At 40.2% G+C, this 15,268-nt stretch overlaps 2 protein-coding genes across 8 annotated transcripts in view; one reads left to right on the forward strand and one right to left on the reverse strand.

Annotated features, from left to right (window-relative positions):
- The window catches only part of LOC105224354 (SH3 and F-BAR domain-containing protein DDB_G0274695), a 111,412-nt gene extending 109,754 nt beyond the window's left edge, over window positions 1–1,658 (forward strand). For all 7 annotated transcript variants that reach the window (XM_049455795.1, XM_049455798.1, XM_049455797.1 and 4 more), the window contains one exon: window positions 25–1,658. In XM_049455795.1, coding sequence (XP_049311752.1) covers window positions 25–792 — 768 coding nt within the window. In that variant the 3' untranslated portion in view covers window positions 793–1,658. The remainder of the gene's footprint in view (window positions 1–24) is intronic.
- A 637-nt stretch (window positions 1,659–2,295) lies between these two features.
- LOC105224355 (AF4/FMR2 family member lilli) overlaps window positions 2,296–15,268 on the reverse strand; it is an 87,934-nt gene continuing 74,961 nt past the window's right edge. The window contains exons 3-9 of the mRNA XM_049455808.1: window positions 10,976–12,423; window positions 10,152–10,473; window positions 6,247–6,496; window positions 5,818–6,139; window positions 5,506–5,717; window positions 3,709–3,898; window positions 2,296–3,574 (exon numbers count right to left, since the gene is read on the reverse strand). Coding sequence (XP_049311765.1) covers window positions 2,690–3,574; window positions 3,709–3,898; window positions 5,506–5,717; window positions 5,818–6,139; window positions 6,247–6,496; window positions 10,152–10,473; window positions 10,976–12,277 — 3,483 coding nt within the window. The 5' untranslated portion in view covers window positions 12,278–12,423 and the 3' untranslated portion in view covers window positions 2,296–2,689. The remainder of the gene's footprint in view (window positions 3,575–3,708; window positions 3,899–5,505; window positions 5,718–5,817; window positions 6,140–6,246; window positions 6,497–10,151; window positions 10,474–10,975; window positions 12,424–15,268) is intronic.

Raw genomic sequence — 15,268 nt, forward strand, 5'->3', positions numbered from 1 at the left:
ATCATTTAACTGCCATCCCAACAGGTTACACGTGATCGCACCGGCCTACAACAGAGCGTACTCAAAGTGCCGCTCTGGCTGAAGAACAACGATCGCATGAGTCAAGACGACAGCGCATCGGTGCAGGAGAACGAATACGAATGCGTCAACCAAACATCAAATATATCCAACGCCAGCTGTACCGATCTCAGCAAGGACATACTCGTGCGCAAGTTCAGTCGCAGCAAGAGCAACATTGAAACGCTCAGCAACAAGACACAGCTTTGCATTGCCAGCATTGATAAGACAAAGACAATACCGGCGCATATCGACAACGATCCGTATAGTGATCGTGGTCAAGCCGATGGCGGTTCAAATCAACAGGACTCCGATTTCGATGAATTCAGTTCGCAGGATGAAGACGACGAGCAGACGACCAACACAAACAGTTCAGCACGCAAAGAACACAAAGCGATTATAGAGAAGAGCACAATGTTGGCGAACGGCACGGCCACGGCCATGTCTAACGGTGCGGCGACGACGACGACGCCTACAATCTACCAAAATGCGGCAGAGCTACATAACGGACAGAGCAATATGAACGGTAATGCGAACACGAATGGCAACGCACCCGTTATATTGAGTCGTTGCAAGGCATTATACAGTTATACACCGAAATTGTACGACGAGCTGGAGCTGACGCCGGGCGACATCATCGAGGTGCACGCCAAGCAGGAGGACGGCTGGTGGCTGGGCGCGCTGGGCAATCACGTGGGCATCTTTCCGGCGACTTATGTGGAGGAGTTCGCTTGAAGCTTGAAGCGTGTAGTTTAAGCGTTGTTATTAAGTTTAAAGCAAAATGTGCGTTGGCAAGTGCGTCGTTCTAAGCGTAAAAAGCAGACAAGTATATATATATGTATATGTAGCCAGGATACACGAAGACGTTTCGGCAATGAAATCGTTTTTGCGATATATGGTCACCCGTATTTAGACGCCTTAACATTAGCAATAACTTGTCTTCCCTACGACTGCCAAACAGGGTTCAAACGCAGAGCGCTCAAGTTATACAAAAATCATCATTAAAAGTTAGCTTGACACGCTCAAATTAGCACTAAGAAAGCAGCAGACATAAAAAGTGCGATTTTTCGCGAAAAAATGGTTTTTGAGCAAAGCAAAAATAAGTAAAACAAAAGTTATAACATATGAGCCTTTTGTCTGGCGCTCGAGCTAACGAAACTGTTTCGTCATTAATTTATAAAATGCATAATCATTGATTAATTTTCTTTTTTTTGTTTAAAAAAAGTAATTTTAACATATAATTGTATAATTTTAATGCAGCTTAAGTTGTTAAATTGATTTGCTTATGTATTGTCTATTATGTATGTATTTATATGCGATGAAGTGTTTAACTCAACAGAAAAAATTGTATAACCAACCAACTCACAGCCAATTCAGCGCGTATTCATGCATCACAGCTGCTGACTGAGCGTTAGCATTGACTAAAAACAACAAAAAACAACAAAATATTGAGCCACATAATGAAAAAGCGCTTGAAGTCATTTATATATTGCAACAAACATATTATGTTCTATTATTAGTGCAAGCTTACGTATTTTAATATTTACATATGTATTTACTTACTTTTAGATTTTAGCAATAAAAATGTATTGTTTGAAATATTCGAAATCTCAAAAAAAAAAAAATTATTGAAATTATTGCAAATGCTGCCAAACTGCCATTAGCGGCATGCAAAGGCAACATTTCTATGGAATTTGCGCTTCGTGACACTCTGTAGCACAGAAACGCCTAAAAGCATGCACTTCCGCTGCTATAGCGGAAGACAAAAGTGCAATTTGGTCGGGCGACCTGCTGCACGGTTATGGTGGCCTGGTGCAGCAGCTAAATTTCAGTACAAATTTACCACAAATTGGCTGCAGCCGGATGCGCGTGCGTGTTGCATTAGTATTAGTGCGCCTGAAAGCGGCGCGGAAGCCAAGAAAATGATGCACAGCGACATCTGTGGCGTTTACAGCGAGTTTACATTAGCGCCATCTAGCGGCTGTTAGTGAAACTCATATAAATATTGTGTCGCCCTGTGCCAGCGAAACGCCTGAAAGCATGCACTTCCGCTGCGCGAGCGGAAGTTAAAAGTGCAATTTGCCAGGGCGACCTGCTGCACGGTTATGGTGGCCTGGTGCACCAGGAGAATTTCAGTAGGAATTTTAGCGCTGCGCCCGATGCGACTGCCGCAACAACAACAACAACCATATGAAAACGTGCACAGCGTGCGATTCCGGTGATTTTGAATGAAAAAAATTGTTTTTTATGAAAATTAACGTTTATTGGTATGTGTGCGCTTAAAATATATGCACATATATGGAGTACTGCTATAAATTATTATTTTACAGTACTTTTCGCAATTTTGTTATTTTCCTTGCTTTGAGTGCATATAACATTTTCAATAAATATTTTGCATTAAATATGCTCAAATACATACATATACATATACAAATGTGTGTGTGCTATGTTAGTGGACATTTTTAAAATTACAATAACAATATAATAATTAAACTATGTATGCATACACTGTGAGCAAAATTAACAAATTAACTACGGCTTCTACTATATAAATAAGCAAATGAATGTGTGTGTTTCTCGCTGTAGCGACTGCAGCGTTGTTGCCTTCGCGGCGCTGTGTGGTGTGGTGCCGTTAAACCTCATTGGTACCCTCCAAGCTGCGCAGCTTCTGATACATATTGATGTAGTGCGCTTGCAGTTGTTTTTGGTAGTTCAGCACCTTCTCGCGCTCCTCGCACCACTGACGCTTCTCCAGCTCGAAATTGACGCGCACATCGTCCAGCTGTTTGCGCAGCTTGGCGATCTCCTCGGCATAGCTTGCCGACTCTTCGATGAGCGTGTCTAGCGTCGTTTCCTCCAGCTTGCTCGGATTGGACTGTGTGTATTTGAGCGGTTTATGCGTCTGATGGTGATTCATCGCGATGTCGGGCAGGTTTTGTGCGCCGTAGACGAAATTCTGTATGTCGGCGGACATTTTGGCTAAACGCTTCTCGGCGCGTTGCTTGCTTTGCGCACGTTCGCGTTCATTTTCGCTTTCGTCGGTATCGTCGAGTGGCGGCGCGATTTTCAGGCAATTCATTATCAACTCCAGGTTGGTGTCGTCGATGACCTTTTCCTTGGCGCCATTGACCGTCGTGATTTCCGGCTTGTGCGTTTGGCGGCGCGTGCGATTGCAAATGTCTGTGAGGTTGTCCAATTGCTGTTTCAAGCGTATGAAGCGTCCGGACGGCTCCTCGCCGTACTCTTGAAAGATCGCCAGGTCGGAGAGCTCTTTGCGCAGCTTGGCCAATTCATTGGTGAGCGCCAGTATCACCTGATCCTTGAGTATGATGATTTTGTTCAACTGCTTCAGTTCGCTTTCGGCTTGTTTGTCGGTGCGCGCCTGCTGCTGTTCGACTTGCTTCTGCTGTTTCGTCATTTTCTGGTTCTCCTGCAGACTTTCGTAGATTTGCGTTTCGGCGTTGGTGTTCTCGTGTCGCAGATGCACGATGGCGTGTTCCTTCAGCGTGATTTCGACCTGTGCGTTGGAAAAGTGGGAATTTTTAATAAGAAATATAATAATTGTAATAATAATAATAAAATAATATTAGTTTCATCATCATAAGAGAAAGTTTTCTTTAAAAATCTTATTTTAGCGCAAAATTTACTCACATTTGCTTCCTTGAGCTGCGATTTGAGCAGCGCCAGCTCGCCATTGCGCTCGCAAACTTTCCACTCACTCTCCTCTAACTGCGCTTTTATGCCAGCGATGGTGTTCTCCGATTCTCGCAACTGCTCTTCAATATAAGCGACGCTGTCCTTGAGATTACGCTCGGAATTCTTCAAGCTGCCATTGGTGCTTCTGCAAAAAGAGACAATATTGATATACTCCTATGAAAGTGTGAATTTCTTAGAAGTTTTCAGCTACAGAGTATAATATAAACTAAACGTGGTAGATATAGAGTTATATACAAGTATATATAAATGATCAGGATGTCGAGAAAAGTAGAAATCCGGTTGACTGTCTGTCTGTCCGACCATCCGTCCATATAAGCTGAAACTTGAGTAAAAATTGAGATATCTTAATGAAATTTGGTATACAGGTCCCTTAGTAAAAAAAAAATTTCAGTTCGTAGATGGGCGTAATTAGATCATTGCCACGCCCACAAATTGCCATTAACAGAAAAATTATAAAGAGCCATAACTAAGCACTAAATTAAGATATAAAACTCATATTTTGCACAAGGGATCCCTGTAGCCAGAAACACCTGTGTGTAAAATATTTTGCAAAAGTGGGCATGGCTAACTCTCTAATAGGTTTAATGCACATATCTCTTAAACCACTAAAGGTATAACAATCATATTTGTTAAGCTCGAATATTATTAGAACTCCTACCGACAGTGTGAAAATGAACGAAATCATAGCATAACCCCGCTCACTCCCCATATAACGGTACTGTTAAAAGCTACTAATAGCGTAATAAATCAATAACTAAATACCCCAGAGTCATTAAATTTTACCACCGAGATAGTAAGAGAACTTTAAAGGAGCCGTTGTGAAAATTGGACGATAGGCGTGGCACCGTCCACTTTTGGGGGAAATCCCATATCTCGGGACCCGACCAACCGATTTCGACAAAATTTGTATTTTGTCAATAGATGTCGTTGCAGTCGCACATATGTATATCTCCAGTACTACCAATCACATTGTGTCATACCGTATAGTGTTGGAAAGCTGAGATTTAAGCTTCATTTAACCAAAAATTAAATTGGAGGAAGTTTAAAAATAGTTACAGCTGTTCAAAAATGAGTGAAAATAATGAAGAAATTCGTTATATTTTCAAATTTTTATATAAAAAAGGGAAGAATGCCACGCAAGCCACCAATGAAATTTGTGAAGTTTACGGACACGATGCTGTATCAGTTCGTGTAGCACAACAATGTTTCGCTCACTCTCGTTCTGGAAATTTCGATGTGAAAGATGTACCTCGCATTAGTCGACCTATCGTTGAAAAAGTCGATGAAATTATGGAAAAGATTGACCAGGCCCGTCTCATAAGCAACCATGTGATCGCTAAGGAACCTAACATTCATCATCAAATGGTTTTAAGTCATTTAAAAAAGGCTAGCTACAAGGCTACAAAAAGAACCTCGATGTTTGGGTACCACATGAATTGTCTGTGAAAAATTTAATGGACCGAATTAACATTTGCGATACTTTGCTGAAACGAAATGAAATCGAATCATTTCTGAAGCGAATGATAACAGGAGACGAAAATTGGATCAAATACGACAATGGTATGTAGCTAGTATATACATACATACATATATGATCGAGGCAAACTTAATACTTGTATACCCTGTTCAGGGTATAAAAAAACTTAACAAACCACCAGGTTTCTAACTACTACCCTTCCAAGTATTCCGCATATCTAACATATTTTCAATAAAAAGTATCCCGTTACTCACCTGAGAATTTCATTTTCATTCTTCAAATCGGCCACCTGCTCCCGCAGCTTATTCGATTGGTCCGTATGCCGCAGCTTGTGCTGTTTGAACTGGAATTGTTGCATGGCCAGCATTTGCTCCATTTTCTTCATTTTCAATAAATATTCACGTTGCTGAGCCTCATAGAATGTCTTCAGACGCTTTGTCTCCTGCTCCCAGAAGTTCTCTTTGTCCTAAAAGCAAACAAAAATACAAGGAAAAAACACGTTTGAGTTAGCATCAATTACACAGTAAATTTGGTGTGTATATATGTATGTGTGTGTAAATTGAAACCTTTTGTACTCGGAATATTACTTTCTCATTGTGCTCCATTGTTTGGCGTAGATAGGAGAGTTCCGAATCGCGATCCTTAAGCGCCGCTTCCAAGTCCGATATGCCCGAGTCGGACGGTGAAGGCGTCATATCGCACTGTTCGCTCAACAGATACTTGCCACTGCCATTGCCGGCGCTGCCACTCGAGTTGCCACTGCCACTGCCGGCTGTGCTGCCCACGCCAATGAAACCGAAGTTGTTTGTGCCGCCGAGCATAGCGCTTTGCTGCAGACCATTGCTGTTGTTGCTGGCGTTGTTGTGTGCGCTGCTGCCCGTCGATTTGCTGTGAATGCCATTAAAATGAGTTAAGTGCATATAAAAGTTTCTATTAGCGCTTTGGCGCTTTGGCGCTTTAGCGATTTCTATTTCAATTTAATTTCCTTGGCTTACATTGTGCTTTGACTATTCGCGTCCGAATCCGGTGTATGCCGAATCGATTCCATGCTATCGTTGATTTTCAACGATCTGGAACCACGACGGCGCGCCATGAGACTGTTGCAATAATTATTGCTTGAATAAGCGCCAACGGCCATGCCTCCTCCGAGCACACCACCGCCAGCACCAACACCACTAATGCCACCACCACCAACACCAGCACCGCTGCTACCGCCGGCGCTGCCATGCCGCAAATCCGATGTGCCTATAAAGTGGCGAAGAAAAAGAAGAAGACAAAACTTTTAAAATCGCTGCCACATAAACAACTAGCTATAAGTCTAAGCTTAAGTTTAATTGTAAGTTTACATGTAAGCATGTAATCATTAATAAAGTACTGCAATAATTGTTTCGAAATGCTTGGCGCTTTAGCCGAATTTTCGTGTCTGTTATGGAGTTTCGCAACGTTACTGGTTGTAATTAAAAATGCTTCCTTATACACCCCGCACATTTTCCAAAGCACTGGGCTAGGTGCAATGTTGTTAATATAAACGAAGATATCCGAGTATACACATATGAGGAAGACTTACTAAATCATCCCCGAAGTTTAATTCACCTCACTGTCCGATCGCAAGTGATTTTAATTAAATAGAGACACAAATTTGATTTACTCGTACATCAGTAAATAACTCGAAATTTTAGAGGTTAGAATATTTTTGAAATATTGCTGTGACATACCAATGTGGGCAAAAAATAGTAAGACTTTTTAGTATAAAATTTGCGAAAACCCATTCGTAGAAATTTTTTTTCCGAGGTTGGTATGACTGCCAGTGACATCTATAGCAAATGTCATATCAAAATAATCATTAGTGTTTGGTATACGCCTGTCGTTCTCAAGTACATAAAGTATAGTCAGCGATTTTTACGAAAGGTGAAATTATTCAAGAAAGAAGTTCCATTAAATTTTTTGTGCGGAATCAAATTTCTGTTATCGAAACGTCCAGCATGTAAGAAAAGGCATTTGGTGATAATTGTTTGTTGCGAGCAAGTGTTTCAGTGTGTTGGTACAAAGTATTCAAAGAGGGTCGAGAACGCGTTCACGACAAACCACGTTCAGGACGGCCAACAATCGATGATCAACACGTCAATAAAATAAAATAAAAATAAATTTCATGGTTGAGAATAGACGAGTCAGAGATCTTACTGACATCGTTGACATATCGGGAGGATAAGTGAAACCATTTTGAAAGGTCATTTTGGCCTGAGAAAAGTGAAAACACGATTAGTTCCAAAATCTGTAAAATAATGCTTTCCGTTTACCAGGATATCATCTAATATATTATTACTGGCGCTGAGTCTTGGACCTAAACTCACGACTCGGGAACAGACGATCAATCGACCGAATTTCGTAGCAAAAGTGAGCTGAAGCCAAAAAACCACATCATTGCCGGTCAAAAAATCAAGTTTATGTTGACAGTTTTCTTCGATTATCGAGGTGTGGTGCACTCCGAATTCCCTCCGATCGGCCAAACTGTTAACAAATAATATTATTACAGTGCTATGAGCGGGTGCGCAAATTTATTCGCAAAAAGAGGCCGAAATTATGGGTCGGTTGCACCGAAGGTGGAAAACCCTACACAAAAAAAGTTTCCACATAAAAATTTTATTTTTATTAAGCAGTTTGTATAGCAGCTATATGCTACAGTGGTTCGATCTGAAACATTCTTTCGGAGATTATGGCGTTACTTTGGAAGAAAATCTATGCGAAATTTTATGAAAATATCTCGTTAAATGAAATACTTTTCCATACAAACATTTGACTACGATCGTGCAGTTTATATGGCAGTTACAATATATATGTATGTATATTAGGGTGATTCAAATTTTTTTTTTCGATTGGTACTCGGAAACATAGGTTCCTAGACACCTCTAAGAAAGCCTCTCCAAATATGAGTTTTTAATTGTAACGGGAAAGTCCTCCTTCTTACAGTTTTTTATTTTTTCTTATTATGAGATAAAAAATTTATATCTTGCTTCCAACTACTTGAAAAAATATCTTGTTCCTTAGATTTTCTAGGAGGTTGAATGCTCTACAAAAAAGGTCTCCTATGATTTTTTCGTAAACCCAACCGTTTAAAAGATATTAACAGTTAAAGTTTGATTATTTTTGGGAAAATTTTTTATTTCTTATTAATTGTATAACTCAATGAAAAAAAAAATTATTATGAATGATGAAACTCATAGTTTTGTAGGAAATTTACTGCTCTATAAAAATGGTATCCTATTCGATTATTCGATTAAGTTAAGCGTTTACGAGATATTCATCGTCAAACATCAATGTATATTAGGGTGGATTAAATTTTTTTTTTTGAATCACCCTAATGTATATGCTATTGTGTTGGCCATTCCGACATAGCAGCATCTTGCTGGAAAAATACAAAATTTCAGATGGATATCTCATAAACTGAGAGACTGGTTCGTTATATACAGGCAGACGAACAAGGCACAGCTCGTCACGTTGATCAATTATATATATGTATATATAGTATATACTTCATAGTGTTTCTGACGTTTCCTTTTGGATGTTACAAACTTCGTGGAAAACCTAATAGACCCATTTCGAGATAAACAAAATTAATCGATTGCCGTGATAGCTTTTAGAAACAAGCATGTGTCCAACATATAAGTACAAGCAATAACTATGATATACATATGGCCGGAATATTTAATTCATATTTGAACTATAACAATATCTAAATTCATCTATCGCAAATTTGGCGTAAACAGTTTATAGTATATTTTGATGTAACTCGGTTATACCCATGTATGCGGTGCCTACGCCAATGAAGAAAAAGAATATATTGGGACAAAGGTTAGGTTAATCTGCCACGCATACTCGTAGGCCAGTTCAATTTCTAGGTCCAAGAGGAGTAGATATCTTTTAAGATATATTGAGACAAACATAAGTATACGCCTAACCCAAAACCCTAACATCAAAATGTGTCATATGCAAACCTTATGATCGCAGAAAATTCCTTAATTTTTAAAAGTAGCCTTACAGTTCTTGACGTCCATAGCCTTTGCTCCGTCTTCAGTGAACTACGATTGATACATTTTTTATATGCCAGGCAGGCTTCGTGTTGTTAGACCTAACTTTTAAAAAGAGCTTCATACATTTCGGAATATTCGGGTAATTAATGAGTTTTTTAGAGGCTCAAGGAAAAATTCTTAAGGGAATTGCTTAAGCCCAAACAGATGATCAACAAATTCTATAAATTGATATTTGATAAGCGCTAAATGATGAAAATACCTTATACGCCAATGATATGAAAGGAAATAGTTGGACATCTTGTTCCCAGTTATATGTATATATATAATTTTTTTATCGATGTGAAACTAGTGGAACTATAAATTTAGGTCGTAGTCCATTTCACAGTTATCCGAGCGGACTGCGTGAAAAAAAAATGATTGGTCATCTGGTGCATATAAAGTTTGATTAGAAATACGAAAGGACTTTTTCGACTAACCAATAGATTGAGACGCACATGTGTGAGTCATAAATCAGTGAATACGGTGACAAAATTATACGAATTAGGATTAGAATAGCTTTTGCATCCACCATATTTGTAGCAATGTAAGCGTGATTATCAAGCAGAAATTGAGAAAATGCTGTCACCATTATAATGACAACGAAATATCTACAGATTAACTACAGCATCTAATTGTTTTATGCCGAGCAATGGTCAAATAAATACACAAAAACTTGGGATTGCACTCAAAATATTTGGGACAAATCCAAATGCAATTCCAGACAATCACACACCGTTGCAAATCAAACACCACGAAGTAGGCGCAAACATAAGCGCACCTAACGAACCGAACCCATCACCAATCAATAGTTTGCCCGATCATTAATTACTTACTGCCAAAACGCATATTGTTCGAACCCTGAGCCGCTGCCAGCGATGGCGTAGAGCCATAACGATCGCCCACAACCGCCGTCGTCACATTTGTCGTCGCCGCCGCCGCTGCTGTTGTCGCTGCAGTCACATCGCCAGCAATATAACGACCGTGCTGTAAGCTGTAGTCCGGCTCGAAGGGGATTGGCTTGAAGGCGATGGGACGCAAAAGATTCTCATACGACGTCATCACAGACATCGCTGGTGTCGCTGTTGTGGTTGCTGCTATTGTAGCTGGTGCAGCTGTTGTTGTTGTTGCAAGCGCTGCTGATGGTTGCTTTGACTGCTGCGATAGAAAAAGAGAAGAGAAGGAAGAAAAGTAAATGCAAAAGGTATTAGCAATTCGCGGAAAACTGAATGACTAAGCAAAAGCTATAAATGTAGACAAATGAAGTGGAATAAAGTAGTTGAAAGCAAACTCGACCCAGCGCCCCAGCGACCGACTGACAGACACAACAATCTACGCTCGGCTGAACGGTGCCACTGGGAACGGCCATGAATGAGCGAAGCCGGCTGCTTGAGTCGTTGCGGAGGCTAATGCTGCTGTTGCTGTACCAAATGCAAGCGATTGTTTAGTTGTTTGCAGTTGTTGTTGCAGTTGTTGTTGAAGTTGTTTAGTGACACTGACACACCCAAGATTTATTTGCAAACAGCGCACACAACGACTCCATAGAGCGCGACTGAGGCGAAATTTGAGTGCGCCGATGTTTGGTTAGATATATGAAATACATGTGTATGTATGTATGTGCGTGAGTGTGCATTAATAGGTGTGAAATCTAGTTACAAACCTGCTCGCCGGTTTCTCCAACGCTGATACTGCCATTCATTGTTGTTGTTGTTGCAGTTTGACCTGTTGCTGCTGTTGAAATGTGTTGCAAGTGTGATATGTCGCCGGAACTGCGTTGTTGTTGTTGCATTTGTTGTAATTGCAGTGGTTGTTGCTGTTCTTGTGACTGTGGCTGCTGTAGCATTTGCCGCAATGTCAGTTGTTGCTGCTGCTGCATGTGTTGCTGTTGTTGCTGCATTTGTTGTTCCATTTGTTGCTGTTGTTGTTGCTGCTGATGTAGGTGCGCCAACTGACCCATTGCGGGCTGTGAGTGTTGCCGCTGCGCCTGCAGGTGCTGTTGCTGCAGCTGCTGCTGTTGTTGTTGCACCAGCTGTTGCTGCTGCTGTAGCTGTTGTTGCAAGCGCAGTTTCTGTTTCGCATCCAGCGCATTGCCAGCCATATTACTGTAACTGCCAGACATGCAACTGCCGCTGCTGCCGCCAACACTCTCCGCTATGCTCAGCCGATCGCTCATTTCCGAGTAACTGCTGCGATTTCCGCTTCCGTTGGCGCCCATCAGCGTCAGCGTTGGCGTGGGTTTACGCACCAATTGCTGGTGTTGCTGATAGGAGGCTTGGGTGTGTTGGCGCAGCTGTAGACTCGGCATGGAGGTCGACATTAGTGCAGGTGCGGCGCTGGGGTTGGCGCCGTGTGTTGTTGTTATGCTTGTTGCGACCGGCGGTTGTGTGTTCAAACGTTGATTATCAACGCCGTTGGGCTGCGCTAGACTGTTGCTGATACTGTTGGTGCTGCCAAAGATTTTCTCTGTATTGCCGACAGTCGCAGTACCGCCACCACTCCCGCCGCCACCGCTACTGCCACCGAATGTTCGCTTTTTGGTTATTTCAAATATTTGGCGTATATTCTGAAATTTGGTTCGCCCTGCACTGCTGGGCAACGAATCCTGATCCAAACTGCTGTGACTGCCGAATTTCTGTCCGCGCATGCGCTTTTGCTCATTGCGCGACTTCAGCGTGCCGGTGTGACTCATTATGTTTATCTGTTGCTGTTGCTGCTGCTGTTGTTGCTGTTCGCGTGCTGTTGCCAGAGGCAAACCGAGCGTGTTCTTGGCTGTGAAGGAATTGCCGTTCTCCAGCGACGCGGACCGGATGTGTCCACGTTTCGCCACGGTGGGCGATGCTTGTGTGATATGTGCGGGGCGTGCGGTAAATGAGGCAGTGTTGTTATGGTTGTTGTTCGTATTGGTTTTACCACCAAGGCGGCCACTAATGCCCAGCGTTACTGTTGCTGGTTTTGTCGTCATTGTGACGGCTTTGAGTTTGTCTGGTGTTTAGATCTTTATTGTTCCGCGAGGCGTGTACGATGCTGTCGCAAAGGCGGATACTTTTTTGTCTTGAATCCAGAAAACTAATGATTCATTAGCCTTAAAGTTGCTGAGTTTGCGTTTATCTGTAAGAAAGTAAAGGAAATTTTGAAATTAAATTAAGTGAAGAGAAGAGAATGAAGTAGATAGATAATATAGTATGCAAGAGAAAAAATGGGAGGACCTCATGTTTTCTACATCGCTATTCTCTTTTGAAGCGATTTGTATTATATTAAATTAGTTTAGATAAGTAAGTGAGGATTGCACCCCAACATCTCAACTAGCCCCAGAAAATTGATAAATTCCAATATACTGCTAGGTGCTATTGAGACGATGTGATCCCTATTTGGAAACATGGATCCAAGGACCTTTATCCAGCGCCTACAGACTGCTGTGCTGTCGATTAGCAGGTGTTCTGGGGTTCCAGACTCCAAGTCGCAGAACCGGTAATTCGCACAACAAGCTAGGCCTATGTTAAATAAGTGTTTCTTGAGTTTCTTGGAATGAGTAGAAGGCGGCTACTTGTCTTATGTTTATGATTTGGGAGGTTGATTACATTTTTAACCCTTTTAAGGTTGTAACTACCCTTTAGCACCCAAAATGGCACCCAAATAAGGTGCATTTGGTTACGTTCTGATAGACTATCTATACTCTCCTGCCCCTATAGCGATTTGATCTCGTATGCATAAATCGCTATGAGTGCCGCTGGGCTAGTATATTACTAAAATAATTATTCTACAAGAAAAAAAAATAATAAAAAGCTTTAAACGAGCTGTCGTCAAAGCTGTCATCCAAAGCTATATTTCATTGTGGCCCGATATCGAAATTTTCGAGAAGTAAGCAACTTTAGGGAGAAAATAATCTGTGCAAACCCATGATCGATAGAAAAAATCTAAGCTCCCTGGTTTATACAGATTGAACCATCTTGCTGGTCATTTATATATAGAGTTTATTTTTTTCCTTCTGACTTTGCAAAATTAATATACAAGAATATTTCAATGGTGTAAATCTACTTATTGATAAGGGTTGCATATATATATGTAGTGAAGTTGTTAATGAGAGGTAAAGGTTTTATCCTAAATATTGTCACCCTTGAAATTGATCGGTGCTTCGCTATTTATTGTGGGACGACTGAATTGCTGCCAGAAAAAAAGGGAGAGTCCTCTTCCCACTCTCTACTTGATCGTCCAGGTTTTGTGCACCATCCCAACCTTTGCAGGCTTGTAATGAGCCGAAGGCAGTTCGTCGATATTTTATACGCCAATTGTATATTTTCTGTTAAAATTCACCCATAATATAGACATATCGTCAACCATTTAAATAAGAGCTCATAGATATCCCACATAATTGTATAATATTTTCTGATTGAGTAAAAGTATACATATCCAGGTTACAATTACGCGTAATACTATATTCGATTTTGATCGAATTTTACAATTGTTGAAATAAATCTGACATGATCACGCCACATTTGCCTGATATGACGTAACAAGCACCACGATTTGATCGCAATCTCTCTTATAATGACCACGAAACAAGGAAAAGAAAACGATTTGCGAAAAATTGTAGCGCAAAAAATAAAAAAAAAGAAAGAAAAGAGACATGAGCCAATGTGCCAATCTGCCCAAGTAAAAAACACAAATACTCGTACAATAGGTCACTAAGGCACTGAATATGTTATGCATTGGAGTACAGGTTTACTTGTATTTCAGGAAGCGAGCTGTTGTAAGGGGATTGATCTTCAGAGCTTAATGTTTAAGCGATCGATATCATGCAAGATTGTGGTACCAAAGTGACCTACAGACATAGAAAAAGCATGCAAAAAGGAAAATTCGGATTATAAGGAAAATCAGCAGTTTTATATAAAATACGAAAGATCTACCAAAAATATAATTTTCTTCAAAAATATCCTAATATTGGTTATGGTATCACCGCGATTCGACAAAACAGTGAAACTATATAATAAATTATAAAATTGTAATATTTCTAATTTGTTCTTGTAACCAAATTTTTGGTTGAATCTGAATTATTTTAATGAATTGCGTTCCTTGGAGGATGGAGTCATGTGTAGAAGTTCACGCAAGTGAGGAAAGTTCTCTAAGCGCCATTCATTTGGGATTGGTAAGAAACAATTACCCAAAGGAGCCAAAAAAAAAATCCGTTTGAAGGTAAGCTAAGGTGAGAAGGCGAAACACCCATCCCTAGTGTTTTGCGCAAGGTCTGGGACCCGCCGGATCGACTTCTAGCCACAAATAGAGTTATCTGTAGTACTAGTTTCCAGCATAGGAAAATTCATTAAGTTAGCTGGCTGTTTCCGGATTGAAAAGCCATCAACCAGATCGATCATGTTGACAGTTCGAAAGAAACTAGTTTCATAGCAGTACTAAGCTAGTGGCTAGTTCGGCTTATATTATATGAAAAATTTGAATTCTGTTCAGGTTTAAAATAAATTGTATTGAAAAAAAAATACTGAAACGCTGGCTCAGCTGTCCAAACAATTGCTGTAGCACTGATGCTTTTTCGACTAGTTCGCATTTAGTGAAAAAGATACTTGTTTTGTGACTAGTTAGATATTTCATTTCATGGTACTTTTGTATATATGTATGGATGGTACCTCAAGTAACCTCAAGTAAAATTTTGAATAAATGCTCATACATTGTGTATGTGCCCTATTTATTCACATTCATATATATTTCTTAAATGTACCATATAGATATATGTATACTTACTATATTCATATAAATATTCATTTGTTATATATCTTATATGTAAGTACGTATGTATAAGACATATGCCACTAATGCTCGTTAAATTATCTGCAGGTGCTATAAAATTAATTTTTTTTTGCTGTTTTTCCTTTAACTTATTTCGGTGAAAGGAGGGCGAACTGCAAATCTTGAAAGTTGCCATCATTACATACATGAAGTGTAT

This window comes from Bactrocera dorsalis, chromosome 4 (assembly GCF_023373825.1).
Source record: "Bactrocera dorsalis isolate Fly_Bdor chromosome 4, ASM2337382v1, whole genome shotgun sequence".
NCBI lineage: Eukaryota > Metazoa > Arthropoda > Insecta > Diptera > Tephritidae > Bactrocera > Bactrocera dorsalis.